Here is a 15,736-nt window from a genome sequence, read left to right as displayed (position 1 = left end):
TTCATTATAGTTTAGTTTTTATTTCATTGTTTCACTTTTTTTTTCTAATTCAGTTAGTTTTAATTAGTTTTTAGAGCATGTTTGCTAGTTTTTATTAGTTTTAATAATTTTTTTAAAGCTTAGTTTTAGTTTAGTTTTCATTAGTTCTAGTATTAGTACACAGCAAAAAGACCAGTGTTGAATTGACTCCCACAGAGTTAATTTTAACACTTTCTGAGGGTTTATATAGCTCCACATTCTGCAGAGTTAAATTAACACTTTCAAAATAGTTAAAACATTTAACACTTGGTGAGAGTTACTTTGTTAACTCTCAAAACAGAGTTAAAGTAACACTTTCTTTGAGTTATTTTTTTTTTTACTATTTCAGTAGTTAATTTCACTCCCTAAATATTTAGTTATTAACACTATTAAAATGTTAAAATTAGAATATATTCCCATTCAGTTGAGGTCCTTCAAAGTTGAACTACAACATTGTGAAAGAAGGTACAATGTACAAACTTTCATCTCTAACACTATATGAACTTTTAATATTAAAACCATTGTAGAAATTAAGTTCAGATGTGACCAGTAATGGTGCGCAAGTAAAAGAAAGACACGATCACACCAGTCTCATTGAAAATGAAGGATTTAATGAATAAAGTGAACCAATGCAAAACCCGTGACATAATCTAAATAAAGGATACAATAACCAGAAGTGAACTGGTACACACTAGTCAACACAACTAGTCCCTGAACATAAGGGGAGCCCTCACCTCTCATGGGGACTCTTCAAGACCATTTATTTTAATCCTCACTGTCAAATGATGGAGCGCTAGCTAGCTAGCTATCGCTATCAGTTTGCTAACTTAACTAGGTTAGGTATGCTAGCAATAACTGTGCTAATCACCTCAACACGTTTGTTATTCGGTCCCTGGCATCAAGGTTATGTACGTATATAACATCCGAGGGTGTTTTATTGTACATAATGCATTTCACATAATCAAATTAAAAGTCTAGCTTGTCAAGGTACTGACAGTCCTCTTGTGTGAACTTTGAGATTCGTGGGGTTTTCTCTCTTGAGAACTACTCTATATATTTTATCACCTGTTTCCACTACAAGACATGTAGTCTTCCTCGTAGTCATATTTAAAAAATCCCATACAGGACTTGCAGTTTTATCCCAACTTTTGTTGTCGTAATTGTGCAGGCTAGCATAGCGAGCAGGAGCTCTAAACAAGAGACGGGCCGTGATGTGTCGTACGCTTCTGTCAGCTAATATAAAACTAATAGTGAAAAAAATCGATCTCATATCAGTTCACAAGACTTATAAATAAACTGACAAACACGAAAACGAAGGGTATTCTATCTATAATTTCAGTACGTTTTAGTTAGTTTTCTAAACATGTAATATAGTTATAGTTAGTTATCGTTTTTTTCTTTTAATTACCGTTATTATTTATTTCAGTTAACGAAAATGTTTTTTCAATATTAGTTTTCGTTTTTTCGTTCGTTTTCGTTAACGATTATAACCTTGGTCACAACATGTACAGGATTTAGGGAAGTTTCTGTGCAGAACTGTAGCATGCATTGTTTATTTGCATGCTGGTCACAATAATTGTAAAATGCAGGTCTTGCACATACTTGTCTAGTCGCAAAGTAACACGTTTTTGGTTTTCTCCACAGTTGAGGCTTATACAGACTCGCCAAGGATTGCACAGAGCACATCGGATGTTTGCCTTCACCTTCTCACGAATGGGTTCTTCAGCTACACAGGTTCCCTTGAGTTTTTAATGTGTATCACAGGCACAAAGAAATATTTTGTTACCTGAGGGTTTATAAGGGGTTTGTCCATTTCCGTGGTAAAGTTTTCTTCTGCTTGACTGCAGGTGGTGGAGGTGAAGCTCCAGCACAAGTCCATCTACAGTGGGCTGGAGAGTGAGCACTGGTGGGTGCTCAACAATGACTTTTACTGGATAGGTGCAGAGGTGAGTCATGGGAACAGGTTCACAATTTCAGTAAGAATGGATATGCTACTGTAAATGTCCCTTCAACCTAATCTTTTCCTTGTATTTGTAGCTTACCCTCCACCTTTGGCATCAATAGAACATTTTTTTTGACTGAAAATGTGCAAAATACAATAACAAATAACTGTAATTGTACATCTTAATATAATAGTTTGACCATTGGGCCTAAAAACACAAATTTCAAAACATTTCATTAACGAACAAGACATTGTCACGCTACAGCCCCGAACCCCTCCCTTCGAGCGTGTGTTAATGTTGTCCGTGTCTCCAGTGAGTTATAGGCTAATATGTTTTAGGTTGAATGTATCCAGATATTTGAGTGATTCACTATTTTCCCAGCTAACAATAGTAACCATGCGGTACCTGAATTTAGTAAACTATAGTGAGAGAAGAATATTACACTGGAAACACATAGCCTAAATTATTACAAATAAATAAAATGTAGCTTCAAGAGAGGGGAAACAAAAGAAAGTAGAAATAATTTCTTATAGACAGTTTGCATTGGTGCTTACAAAAATTTCCCTGGTGGAAATTTTCATTTTTTTAAATAAACATTTTTAAATGACTAGCTTTTAAATAAGTATGACTAGCTTTTAAATAAGTGTGCTACAAATGCACAACATAAAATAAAATATAAGTACAAATGTAACGCAGCTCGTGCTGTGGAGCTAGGAGGCGGACACAAACGCTGAGGAGAGCGAGATTTATTAGAGGGAATTCCATAATCATAGTCGTAACAACAGGCAGGGGTCGTAACAGGTGAGCCATCCAGGTTTGACAAGTTGATCGGCATGATCAGACACACAAAGAGAACGAACAGGGCAATGGGGAGAACACTAAAAGGAATGAACAATGGAACAGGAACAATACTCACAAAATCAAATAATAAGGATCGCGGAGCACATTGGCAAATACCGATGGAGCAAATGAACAGAACAACCGAAAACGGGCTAGGGAGACACAGGGATATAAATACACAGAATTAGACTAGACACAGGTGAAGACAATGACAACATGGGCGTGGCAGACAGAGGGAAACTATGGTAACAGACAAGCAAGGCGGGATTAACAAGCAAGGAACAACACAGACACGAAGAGCAGGACACCGGAGTGACAGCTAGGAGAGGGGGGAGTAGCCCTACGTGACAATAAAATGTAGCTGGGAAAATTATATTACTATATTACAAGTGTGCTATAAATGCACATCAATGCATAATACATAAACTATAGCTGGGTAAATTATAGTAGTGTGTCGTTAACAGTGGTGAACGGGATTCTTCAAGCCACCAGATTTAATCCGTCACCATATCCAGTCACGAAAATCCATGAGAAATTTGGTGGAGACACTACACATTACTGAATTGTTTACTAAAACTATTAAGGGAAGGAGAATTGCAGGTGTTCATACACATGTTGACTCGCTAGCCAGCAGAGTCAATTCCAGGTTCCGAAAGTAAAAGTCCTCACCAGGATTTTGCTCAAGCTTGTTAGATTTTCTAATTAGTGCAATCCAGGTAAAATTAGTGGAATCAACACAATCCAGGAAGCCTGAGCAAAATCCTGTTGAGGACTTTTACTTTCTGAACCTGGAATTGACTCCTCTGCTAGCCAGGTAAAATGAAATGAAATGTGTGCTCATTTCACATTGCACATTTCATTTCATTTTTAAATACCTGGCTAGCTAGTCAAGGTGTGTATTGAGAACACCTGCAGTTCCCCCTCCCGCCTCCAGAACGCCACTCTGCAGTGTCTACTGAGTCTCTCCTGCTTCTGGAGCCCCATCAGAGCTCAGTGCTCCAGCTGGACGGATCCATCCAGCTGCCAGATGATCAGGTAGCCAATCAGGAACAGAGGATTCACTTGTCTAAATGAACTGTTCAAATATGATGGCTTAGGGAGGTGTTGTGATGCTGAGAGAAATAAACCACTTTGGTCTCCCTGTTACCTTGCGTAGATGTTTTGCAGATTTGCAGCAAGGCAGGCTCACTAGTCGTAGCTCTTCACAGAAGAAGAAGCTCCTGAGAGCCCTGAATGCCTGTATTTCAGTCAGATGCCCAGCGTTTGGAGAGGACTACGAACAGGTTCAGCTAAACAACCCTCTGAGCCATTCAGAACACATCAGAACCACATGTAGTAGCCTGCAGGAACTGCACACAACCTTCTTTGTTTTCTCACTCTGCTGCTGCTGAAGTCCAGGAGCATTGCCCTTCTGATGTGTCTTCCACAGGATGCTCATGAGTTCCTGATGATGTGTTTGCTTCAGCTGAAGGAGGAGGGAGAGACACTCAGGGTTTCCTCCTTCGCTTACATCTGCCCTGTGGCAAATTTTGAGTGGTGAGCAGTCTGACATTATCCACAAACATGCAGTAGAAACTAAAGTGACCAATGACATCTTGCTACCCTGACAGGGCACTACATCAGTGACGTAGCTGATGAGAAAGGAGAGAACTGGTTAACATTCAATGATTCAAAGGTTTCAAAAATGAATGAGCCAGCCATATTTAAGCGCAGGGCAAGAACAGCCTACCTGCTCTTCTACATGCAAAGGTAGTAGCTCACCTTCTAACTGAGGTACATTTACTAAAACACATAGAGAACTGGCTGAATTCCAGCTGCTCCTGTTTTGCTGTTGTCTCCAGTGGGGCTGGAGAGAAGAACGTGGTCCAATGGAAGATGGCAGAGGTGGGGACTCGAGTCACATGACTTGGACTCGAGTCAGACTCGAGTCATTAATATTAAGACTTTTGACTTGACTTGAAAAAATATTCAGAGACTTAGACTTGACTTGGACTTTTACACCAATAACTTGGGACTTGAATTGGACTTGAACCTGTTTACTTGCAAAGACTTGATTTTTTTTTACCCCAAATCTAAATTTTAAAACGCATATTAATATTTATAAAGTGCGCCCCATTAATTTCATTTCCGTCCTTCTGACGCAGACCAGTCCTCTGCTTTTCCACACTCTGTACGTGTGTGTGCATGAGCTGCAGCACAACCAATCAAATGGGGGGTTGGCGAACGTAAATTTTTACCGGGCGGGGTGTAAAATGGACACAAATTAAGTATTATATCGCGATCGATCGATCGCCAGTGGTTGGTGCCAGAGCGAACTAGTAACTCATTGAATCATAGATGTGGATCAGAGGTAAATAAACTAGATTTTTTTCCGGCGTGAGAAATCGGATGTGTGGCGTGAGAGCGTGTGAAGACGGTCAAATGCGTGTGTCTCACGCTCAATGCGTGAGAGTTGGCAACCCTGGGTTCTGTATCTGAACTCGGGGAAGAGAGCCTCTCTCTGTCACCATCATAATATCCAGTTCTATCTCAGCATGGATTGTGTATTTGAAGACATCTACGTCGAGAAAAAAATATATTGACAAAAGTGGAGCGAGTTTTCCGCTATGGGGACATCATTCATCGTGCACAAATGACATACAGACTTTTGGCCAGCAAATGCAATGCAGAATAGTTTACTGAAATGTCTAAAGTTGCAGATTCCTGTTAATTGTTCAGTTCTTATATTTGTTTGTCTTGTGTCACTCACACATGTTCTCCAAGAAACCAGATAAGAGAAGAGAGGGAAAATGCTGTTATGGTTCTTTGTATTGTACTGTGAAAATATCAGCACTTTTTATTTGAACATGGAGTTCTACTTATGACTTTTTCACATAATATTTATTTCTGGAAAATTGTAGTTTAAAGTATGAATATTTTTGCAGCTAAGTTTAACAAATTGAACTGTGTAATAAAGAGGTGTAATTTTAATTTTTTTTTATACTTCGTGTTTTCAGTTGCACATGTTTTATCAAGATTTGAGGAGAATACAGATTTTAAAAAGATAATGTCTATTATTTACATTTAAAATATACCTGCAACATTGGTAAAAAAAAAAAAAGACTCGAAAGGACTTGAAATTCCAAGTTTCAGACTTGGGACTTGACTTGACTGTTGCCTGTCTTGACTCGAGACTTGACTTGACTTGAGTGTCTTTGCTTGAGACTTGACTCGGGACTTGAGGTATAAAGACTTGGACTTACTTGAGACTTGCAAAACACTGACTCGGTCCCACCTCTGGAAGATGGACCGGGGGGGGGGGGGGGGGGGGGGGGGGGGGGACAGTATCCCCCTAAACCCAACTCCATGCCAGGTCCAAGTCAGGATACACATGTAAGCACCTACATCCACACTTAACAAGACAGGCTACACATCTGCTCAGTTCAGTTCAGGACTACTCCTGTCTGTTTCTGTCGTCCAATCGTAGGAGATGATTCATTAAGAATCGTTTTTCTCCACACCACCATCCATTGGCAATAGTTGGAACAGCATTTCAGATGCCCACAGATTCAAACCAGAATTGATTTTATACCTGAAATCAGCATATTTATTTCAGATGATATAACCTTAATTTTTATCCATCATCACCAGTAGAGATTTATACCTCCCTATTCTCTGTCCTCAACACTGCAAACACTGAAATAATTGGTTCTTGTCCAAGCAGCAGGAGGGAGGGCTTAAACCCTCCTATTTACATGGATGTCACTTCTACATGCCATCACCACATATGAGAACACTGCCAAGGTTCTTCACTCACACACAAACAGCTTCAGTCCATTTTGAGAAATAACCGACGTCTTCTTATTTGCATATTTCAGGAGTGATCCTGAAGCTCTGACATGATGATGATGTAGGAACAGATGCACCAAAACATTAAAGACCTGTTAAGATTCCCCTGCTACTTCAGTTTTATAGAGGAGCATCTGCCTACATGCAACATGTCACACTTATTCAAAATCACACAAAGAAACTACTAATACCCTCTTTGTCAGCAGACTACTTCTGGACACTGAGGGATGTTATTGAGACCAATAATAGGCAACAATACAGTGTACTCTGTAACAGAGATTTCTGGATTGATCCATCTTTAATAAAATTTATTTTACTTTGATATCTTACCCAAATGCTTCTGACTATTCTTGCTCATCACTAAGGTTCAAAACGTCAACGACACATCAAAGGGGGGTGTCCATGATGTTTGAGAGTGTCTCCGTCGGTTCACATCTCCCTAACACATCATGAAAACATAAAGCTTTGTTTAGTCTTTATTCTGCTTTTCTGTCTCTCGTTCTGTCCATCATGTAGGTCTCCTGTGCTTCTTCCTGGAGTAGAGACCACGGGCAGCTGTGCAACCTGAACTTCACCCAGGCTCCCAGCACAAGAGGACTACTGCAGTTTGTGCATCAGGACAGATAATAATGATCGCCATCAACAACCAATCATCTGGATTATTAGTACCATCACCAGCGGGTCAATTATGCTTTGGGGCTGTTTTGCTTCTAATGGTACAGGAAAGCTTCAACGTGTGCAGGGTACCATGAATTCCCTTTAGGACCAGGAGATCTTGGAGGAAAATGTGATGGAGTCTGTCCCAAACCTGTGGCTTGGTAGACATCGGACCTTCCAACAGGACAATGATCCGAACCACACATCCACGTCCACTAGAGCATGGTTGAAGATGAGAGGCTGGAACATTCTAGAGTGGCCATCGCAATCACCAGACTTAAATCCAATTGAGAACCTCTGGTGGGACCTAAAGAAGGCAGTTGCAGCGTGCAAGCCTAAGAATGTGACTGAACTGGAGGCTTTTGCCCATGAGGAATGGGCCAAGATACCCATAGGTCATTGCAAGACACTTGTGTCAAGCTATGTTTCACACTTGAAAGATGTCATAACTGGAAAAGGATGTTGTAGTAAGTACTAAAAATAATTCAAAACTATGTTTACAAACTTTTATTACATTTAAAATGTAAAAAAAAAACACTTACATTTTGTTATTCTAAGCCTAATCCTAACCCTAATTTTTTAAAACTGCAACATTACCTTAATTATGAATTTAATAAATTATAAATTTCACCACTGGAAAGAATAAGAATTGTAGACAGCATTTTGGCTGTACAGCCAGTTTACATTTGAGGCTTTCATCCTCTGAAATGATGAAAGCCAGCATGTTTTATGTTAGAGGGAAGGTGAAGGACAGAGTTGCTCTTCCACAAGAACAGAGTGAGGAGGAGCTAGTGGGCCGTGATGACAATGATGAACCTGAATGAGAGTTGTAACAGGTCAGAGTCCGGTACAGACACAGTGGCAGAACCAGAAGAAACAGGTTAAGGTATTTTATTTAAAAAGTAATAAATGTTTCATATATTGTGACATTCTACCACAATCTTTTATATCATGATTCTTTATTTTACATTTCACTATGTGGGCAAGGGAGATTGTCACGTAGGGCTACGCCCCCCTCTCTAGCTCTCACTCCGGTTTCCCTGCTCCTCGTGTCTGTGTTGTTCCCTACGTGTCTGTCTCCATGGTTCCTCCCCGTTTGCCGCGCTCGTGTCCTCATTGTCTTCATCTGTGTCTAGTTTAGTTCCATGTATTTATATCCCTGTGTTTCCCTAGCCCGTTGTCGGTTATTTTGTGGTTTGGTGTTCTTCGTGATCGTTACCCTGGTATTTGCATTCTCCGTGGGTTTACTCTGTTCTGTGTTACCCTGCCTCGTTTCGTATCATTCTGTGTTAGTTATGCCTGTGTATTTGTTTTGTTCTGGTTGTCCTCCTGATATGGCCTACGATCAACACGAGAACGATGAGGCATGAGGACAAACTAAATAAGACAAACTAGATACTTACGGGAACTAAACAGAAAACCACACAATGACATGCAAAGAACATGAAACCGTACAACCAAACGAGCAGACTACTATACACATAGAATCGTAGCTAAACTAGCCAAAAGACTGAACCACAGAACCAATCGCCGTCTCCACGACTGACCAGGTGCGAGAATGAAGAGAAATGTATCTCCACTCCCGGTCAGTCTGTGGATCATCAGCCACGTCTTGAGAGCCTAGCTGCTGTTTCCTAAGTAATTTAACAATTACCCATGTTTTAAATTAATCATTCTAAGCTGGAACTGTCAAATGCTTTTATATAAATACTTTAAATTTGATGCTTACCAAGAAGCCATCCATCACGCACTCTGCCAGCTTGCAGCTGAAACTCGTGTGGCCTCCTGCAACTATAGATGCAGTTTGTTGTTCCTGCGTCTGAAATGTCCGGTTTTCTGGAAACCCTGTGTACATGTGTATGTCACTCCAACAATGAATACCTCTACAAACATACAAGCATATGCATACATACATACCAGTCAAACGTTTGGACACACCTACTCTGTTTATTTTTAGTATTGTTTACATTATAAAACAGAGAAGATGCCAAACCAATGAAAGAAGGTGTGGAAAGGCAAAATGGGGAGTAGAGAAACCAAAGCAACAACGAACAAACCGAAAGGGGCAGGGCAAACCTTAAAAGAAATAATAATGTAAGTATTAAAAATCATTTCAGTGTCTTGGCCTTTTCTTCCTAGGCTGTTCAGGCAGGGGTTCTCCACTGATGTCCACTTGAACTCTGGGTGCAAAGCGTTTCAGAGTGGGTCTGCAGAAGGTCTGGGTAACACAGACGCGTCCGTCAGGCTGCACTTCCTCACACAGCGTGGGACAGCAGAGCTCCTCCCACAGACGCTGCTTGATCTTGGCGCCCAGCTCCAAGCTGTAAGGCCGGGGCTGTCCGGAGGGACCCCTGAGCATCCGCTCCACCACACAGTGGTGATTGTACTCCTGCACATTGTGGCCATGGATAATCAGGGGCTCGTCCCTGCTCTGCTGTCCCGTGATGGAGCTCATGTCTGGCTTTGAGGCAGCAGCTGTGGTGTGTGGACGGAGGTCTGGAAGAACAGCGGCGTTCTTAATGTACCACTCCTCCACAAACTCTGTGTGTTTCCTCAGACTCTCCTGCAGTTCAGCCTCCCTCTTACTAATTTCTGCTTTCTAAAAGCACAACAAGAGAGTTCAATGTTCACCGATCATTCACTGCTAAATCACTAAATGGCATATTTCTAACCTGCTACTACAGTTCAGGCTTTATGACCATTTCATTGTTTCTACAGAGAAATGTCCTCTTAGATCTGAATTTACCTCAGCTTTAAAGGAGGAGTCTGATAAATGAGGGAAGAAAACGTCTTCAGTGTTCCTGGATTCTTCAGTCCAATGAGTGTTTATGGAACTGCCATAGTCTTCTCCCTCCTGCTTCTGAGCATCACTCTGTATCCAACATTAAAGGTAAAAGAGGCTTCGAGCTTAAAACTAATGAATAATGCAATGGAATTTTCAGGAAAAGTTCAAAATTAATTGTCAGCTACAAGCAAAATGTGGTTAAGTATGGTTAGCCCATTAGTGAAGTCCTTCATAAGTTGATCCTGGTGTCTTATACGTAGAAAAATAATTTAAAGCCCATATTTGTTGGACTGTATTTCTCATTTCCTGTTGAACATTGTAGTGCTGTACATGTTCATGCTGCCAGCACAATAAAAGTCCAAGACTATATAGATAAATATTTCTAAATAGTAAAAGGTGAGCACCTGTATCGAGAAAACTGCAGCTTTAGACTTGGACCCTTTACTCGTAGATGATGAAGCTCCCTCCACCAAAGAGTCCCTTAGTCGTTTTGAAGGTACTGTGTTCTTTCGTAAGCCATATGGACCAGTGGAACTACGTTTCCTAGTGTTCTGAAACACATTAAATAACATATTTTGTCTTAATTTGCCACAAATCTATAAACATTTCTTACACTTCTTATGCTGTCGCACTTAACAATGTAAATTGAAGTAATTACCATTTCTGTAGACAGTTTTAAAGCAATGTTTGTGTAGAAAGGTTTTGAATGCACATGCGTTATCTTACTCCAAATTGAGAATGATCTTTAGTTTACACTTGGTTGCCATGACTACTATTTCATGGAATGTTGGTAAACATTCTAGAACAGATCTGAAACAATCAAGCCATATAGAATGTTGAGAGCAGAGATCAGCATTTTACCCACATATCCCATATCAAAATGTTCAGAACAATCTCAGCTCTCATCCTAATGAGGTTATATTGACTTAGAATATTGCATAAATAAATAATATGTTCCTAAACCTGAAAATATGAAGGCATATTTTCAAAATACTTTCATATTTCATATGAAACTACACCTTTGCTGAAAGAGATCAATTATATTGCTGCTTGAAATATGTTCGCTCAAGTGTTTGCTTCACAAAAATAGGGAAACATGTAATATATATAGTAGTATTGTCACGGTGAGGCGGCCCCCTACCGGTCGCCTCCGTCCACAGCGGCTGTGTTGTTGTTGTTTTGTGATGTCGTGTACGCCCCTCAGGTGGGCGGAGCCCGTGATCCGTTCCCACCTGATGGTTTGTCTGTCTATATATGTCTTGTCGTCGTACCAGTTGACCGCTGGTCATTATATCCTTAATTTGGAGATAGTGCACGGGATTTAGGTTTGCATACTTTCTATTAAACCATCATTTTTCCCTGAGACTTGGCGTGATCGCTTCCTTTTCGTTGCTCACCTCCGCCCGTCACAGAATGACCAGCCACCCTTCGGAAGCCGCCGAGTCTCTTTTTCTTTCTCCTTCGTTCGTGGTCATGTCTCGTGGTAAGTGTTTGTCTGCGTGGTGTTTGTTTGAAGAGATCCGCCGTGCCCATGTGTTGTGTTAGGGGCACGGCGAGGGACAGGACTGTCGTCCTGGAAATACTCTTCGTGTTTGTTGTTTGTTTGTTTGTGTGAAGAGATCCGCTGTGCCCATGTGTTGTGTTAGTGGCACGGCGAGGGATAGGACTGTCGTCCTGGAAATACTCTTCTTCTTGTGTGGTGTTAGTGTGTCCAAGTAACGGACGTGAGGATTCGTGTGCGTGCGCGTTTGTTATATGTTAAGTGTTTTGTGTGTGTGACGCGCTCGCCGCTGGTCACTGTCGCCTCGCTCCCCGTGTGTCGTGTGTTTTATGTGGGGAGCAGTGATGGCTAAGTTACCTTGAGAAAGTAATCCGATTACTGATTACTGATTACTCCTTTTAAAAGTAACTTAGTTACGTTACATATTACTTGATTTTAAAAGTAACTACGTTAGATTACAAGTTACTTTAGTAGTTACATTCAGCAGCAAAATAAATTTTCCAATACTCACTTTATTGGAAGTGCATTTTTAACAGTAACAATGTATTGAAGCAGGTTCGGTAACCGAGGCAGAAACTGCTTAATCCAAAAATCCCGAGGAGGGAAACTTTATTGATAACGCAACCCTGGCTCGCGCAGGCTCCGCCCCCCAGTGTCACTTAAAGGGCAAGACTCGCCGTGAGGAGTAGGAGTCGCTACAGTATCTCCTGACATTACGTTTGTGTAGCTGCGCGGTATTATTTGTAAATTTATTTGTAAACGTAATACAAGCGAACTGGGGTGGGTTTCCCGAAACGTTCGTAGCGCCAAGTACTTTGTAACCTCGTATGAAGCTACGAACGTTTCGGGAAACCCACCCCAGTTCAGGCAGACAGCTTGTGAAACGAAATACCATTACAATTTCAAGCATTTTAAAGTAGGCGACGTTAGTCAAAATTCCAGCACTTTTCAAACGTGGAACACAAAGCAACATTAAAATTCATCAGGTAAATGTTCCTTCCCCTGTTTTTGAGGGGTGTTTCTTTATACTACCACATATCGTTTCGGGAGGACTCAAAAAATGACTTGTAAAACGCGCTCGCGCTCTCACAGGGTCGCGCGCAGCATGCGGAGTCGAGCGCTACGGTCAGACGCAAAAGTAGAACTGAGCCAAGAAGAAAGCAAAAATATATATTTTACTAGGGAAAATATAAATAGTAACGCACAGTTATTTGGATAAGTAACTTTAATCTGATTACTGGACTGGAAATAGTAGCGCGTTATATTACTCGTTACCGAAAAAAGTGGTAAGATTAGAGTAACGCGTTACTGACATCACTGGTGGGGAGCGACTGCGACTCTGAGCGGCGCGTCACCATCGTTTGTGTAGTGCACGCACGTATCGGCCCCGTTCGTTCAGTGTCTGCGCACTAAGTTCTGTTTGTCGAGTCTTTGTGTGTGTTTTGTCCTAGCGTGTTGTTTACTGTTAAGTGTAATTCCACGCTTGCTCCTCCCCTTAAATGTGTGTTTGGGAGGGGGCGGTTGTGGTCCCGTGCCACTGGGTATGGTACGGAGGGCGTCTGAGGCGCGTTTGTGTTCTATGTTGGTGTTGGGGGGTGTGTGTGTGTGTGTGTGTGTGCGTGTGCTGTTTCTGTGCAGGTGCTTCCCCCTGGCGGTGTCGTGGTGTTCCTGGACCTTGTGGGGGTCTCCACCTGGCAGGAGCCCCCTTGTGTTGTGGGGTGACCGGAGCCCGGTCATGAAGAGCCCCTCCCTAGAGGGCTGGGGCCCCCGGATGTTTGGGGACCATGGGGCTCCGGTCTGAAAAGCTCCTGCTGAGGGAGGAGATCCTCCCTCCTGCCCGGGGTGACCAGGAGGCCCTTGGGGCTGCTCCCTAGCCCGCGTCGGGGGTGCTCTGGGCCTCGGTCTCTGGCGCTCCTGGGTTGGGTGGAGGAGTCCACCTTGTGATGAGGGACCCCGGGAGGGGTTGGCTCCCCCAGGAGGCTGGGGTGACCCCTAGCAGAAGGCAGGGGTCAGCTCTGGGAGGAAGTAGGTCCAGGAGGTGAAGAAGCCACACCTCGGGGAGGTAACCTGCACACACACATACGCTAAGGACGACACAGGAGCCATAGCTCCTCGTCCTCGCACCTGTGGGGCTCACCGGCCAAGGGCCGGTTAGGGCGCGAGGGCCCTGTGACCGACCGGGGCGTGGTTGTGTTGTTAACGGCCCAGTCGGTCCAGGGTCCCGCCCAGGGAGGTGAGCTGACTAACGTTATGTGTTTTGTGTTTCAGCTCGTGGACTGCAGGAGGTGTGTCCCTGCCTGTCCTTGCCTTCCTGCCCCTTCGTGTTGTTGTGCAGCCGCTGTGTGCCACACACCCAGTGGAGGGGAGTGCGGCTTGGTGGGGGGTCTGTCACGATGAGGCGGCCCCCTACCGGTCGCCTCCGTCCACAGCGGCTGTGTTGTTGTTGTTTTGTGATGTCGTGTACGCCCCTCAGGTGGGCGGAGCCCGTGATCCGTTCCCACCTGATGGTCGTTTGTCTGTCTATATATGTCTTGTCGTCGTACCAGTTGACCGCTGGTCATTATATCCTTAATTTGTATACAGCTCTCATCCTAATGAGCTTACGTTGAGTATTGCATAAATAAATAATATGGTTATTATAATATGGTTATCTGGTTTAAAAAATATATATATATATTTTTAACAATTTATTCTGGGTCCGGATGGGATGGCATTTGGGTCCGTATCCGGACCGAGGTCTGTTGGTTGCGGACCACGGAAATAGAAACTTGCAGAGTTCATCAGGAATGAGATTGGGTCCGGACAGGACTGCGTTCGGGTCCGGATCCGGACCGCATAGTGACCTCTGCTCTAGAACACTCTTTGCCATTTACCTTGAAACTAAATTTCTAGCATTAGAATGTCTCAATTTCACGCTAAAGGAATGAACTGTTTATCACAGTCAGGACTAGCAGGAGATTGTGGGAACAATATCTCATATCGATCCCACGTCTCAGTGTACATGGATTAATTTTAACATTGAGTGTTCATTCTATTTTCTCTAGATGGTATAATGCCACTAAAGGCATCTTTAAATCTTCATTATTATCAAATGTTTTAGTACCACAAATAAACCATTAATAGTGTATGTTTGTATTTAAACTACTACTAACTGGTTAATATGGTAAACATTTATAGACCTACTTGTCAGTATGTGTGTGTGTTTGTGCAGTGTTACTGTTCTCGATGAAAACTCAGGAATTGGTCTCTCGCAGTACATGCATGTGTGGGAGAAAGATGTGTGTGTATGTGTTTCAAATCTCAAAATTCACACATTTTTTCATAGATCAAAGATGGTGCACAAGCCATGTCCTACATGTGTGTAGTTTCTAAGCCAGCACAGCACTGTTCTGGGTTGTTGTGATGTGACGTGGTGCAGGGTGTGTGTCAGCACTGTCCACTGTTGTGTTCCCACACTGCATGGTCATTGCCTCTTAAACAGGAAGGAGAGAGCTGGGATGAGAACAGTATTCAGGCAATTCAGCAGTGGTACCAAGCACAGAACCTAAGCATGGGCCTTGCTGTTATACCCAGGTGTGTGTGTGTGTGTGTGTGTGTTTGTTCTTGTCTGTATTTGTGTGAATATACAGTAGTGAGTGGGTTTGGATTTTATTTTGTGTTTTGTTGTAAAAGTATGTTTGTTTTTTGTCCAATAGTGATTCATTTCTCTTTACTGTCTTCAGTCTTGCTGAGTCTGACATGGAAATTTTTATGTGAATGCAGGATCTGATACAGGCACACCCCAGCAAACACACCCTGAACCCCACCCTGAACCCCACCCTGATCCACACCCAGAGCCAGATCTGGACAAAGAGCAGGCGACCCAGAAGAGGGGCAGTTTCGTGAGTCGCAGACAGGAGGTCAAGAGGACAGCTGTCAGGCTTCAGAACTGCTTACCAAGAAGCCATCCATCACACACTCTGCCAGCTTGCAGCTGAAACTCGTGTGGCCTCCTGCAACTATAGATGCAGTTTGTTGTTGTTCCTGCATCTGAAATGTCCGGTTTTCTGGAAACCCTGTGTACATGTGTATGTCACTCCAACAATGAATACCTCTACAAACATACAAGCATATGTACGGAAGAGGATTAGGGCCACTATAAAAAAAATATATATATGGGACATT

The 15,736-nt window shown here is 42.5% G+C and overlaps 1 protein-coding gene and 1 long non-coding RNA gene across 2 annotated transcripts in view; one reads left to right on the top strand and one right to left on the bottom strand.

Moving 5' to 3' along the window:
• Positions 1-15,736, top strand: part of LOC143518640 (uncharacterized) — a 34,267-nt gene that overhangs the window by 979 nt on the left and 17,552 nt on the right. The window contains exons 4-5 of the long non-coding RNA XR_013132243.1: positions 1,663-1,752; positions 1,866-1,964. This is a non-coding gene — a long non-coding RNA (uncharacterized LOC143518640). The remainder of the gene's footprint in view (positions 1-1,662; positions 1,753-1,865; positions 1,965-15,736) is intronic.
• On the bottom strand, positions 8,297-15,637 carry LOC143518328 (uncharacterized). Its single transcript, XM_077010766.1, has 5 exons — positions 15,509-15,637; positions 10,476-10,622; positions 10,033-10,158; positions 9,016-9,885; positions 8,297-8,625 (listed from the first exon to the last, which is right to left on the bottom strand). The coding sequence occupies exons 1-4, from the start codon at positions 15,635-15,637 to the stop codon at positions 9,400-9,402; spliced, it is 888 nt and encodes a 295-aa protein (XP_076866881.1). The 3' UTR covers positions 8,297-8,625; positions 9,016-9,399.

This window comes from Brachyhypopomus gauderio, chromosome 7 (assembly GCF_052324685.1).
Source record: "Brachyhypopomus gauderio isolate BG-103 chromosome 7, BGAUD_0.2, whole genome shotgun sequence".
Classification (NCBI taxonomy): Eukaryota; Metazoa; Chordata; class Actinopteri; order Gymnotiformes; family Hypopomidae; genus Brachyhypopomus; species Brachyhypopomus gauderio.
Note: the sequence above shows the minus strand (reverse complement) of the source record. Positions and strands in the feature narration are given on the sequence as shown.

Excerpts from the sequence above, each read along its gene's own strand:
- LOC143518328 (XM_077010766.1), bottom strand. The coding sequence starts at position 15,637 with ATGTACACAGGGTTTCCAGAAAACCGGACATTTCAGATGCAGGAACAA. Across the intron at positions 10,159-10,475 it reads CTGCAGTTTTCTCGATACAG|AGTGATGCTCAGAAGCAGGA; the intron begins GTGCTCACCTTT and ends TGTTGGATACAG. Across the intron at positions 9,886-10,032 it reads ACTCCTCCTTTAAAGCTGAG|AAAGCAGAAATTAGTAAGAG; the intron begins GTAAATTCAGAT and ends TTGTGCTTTTAG.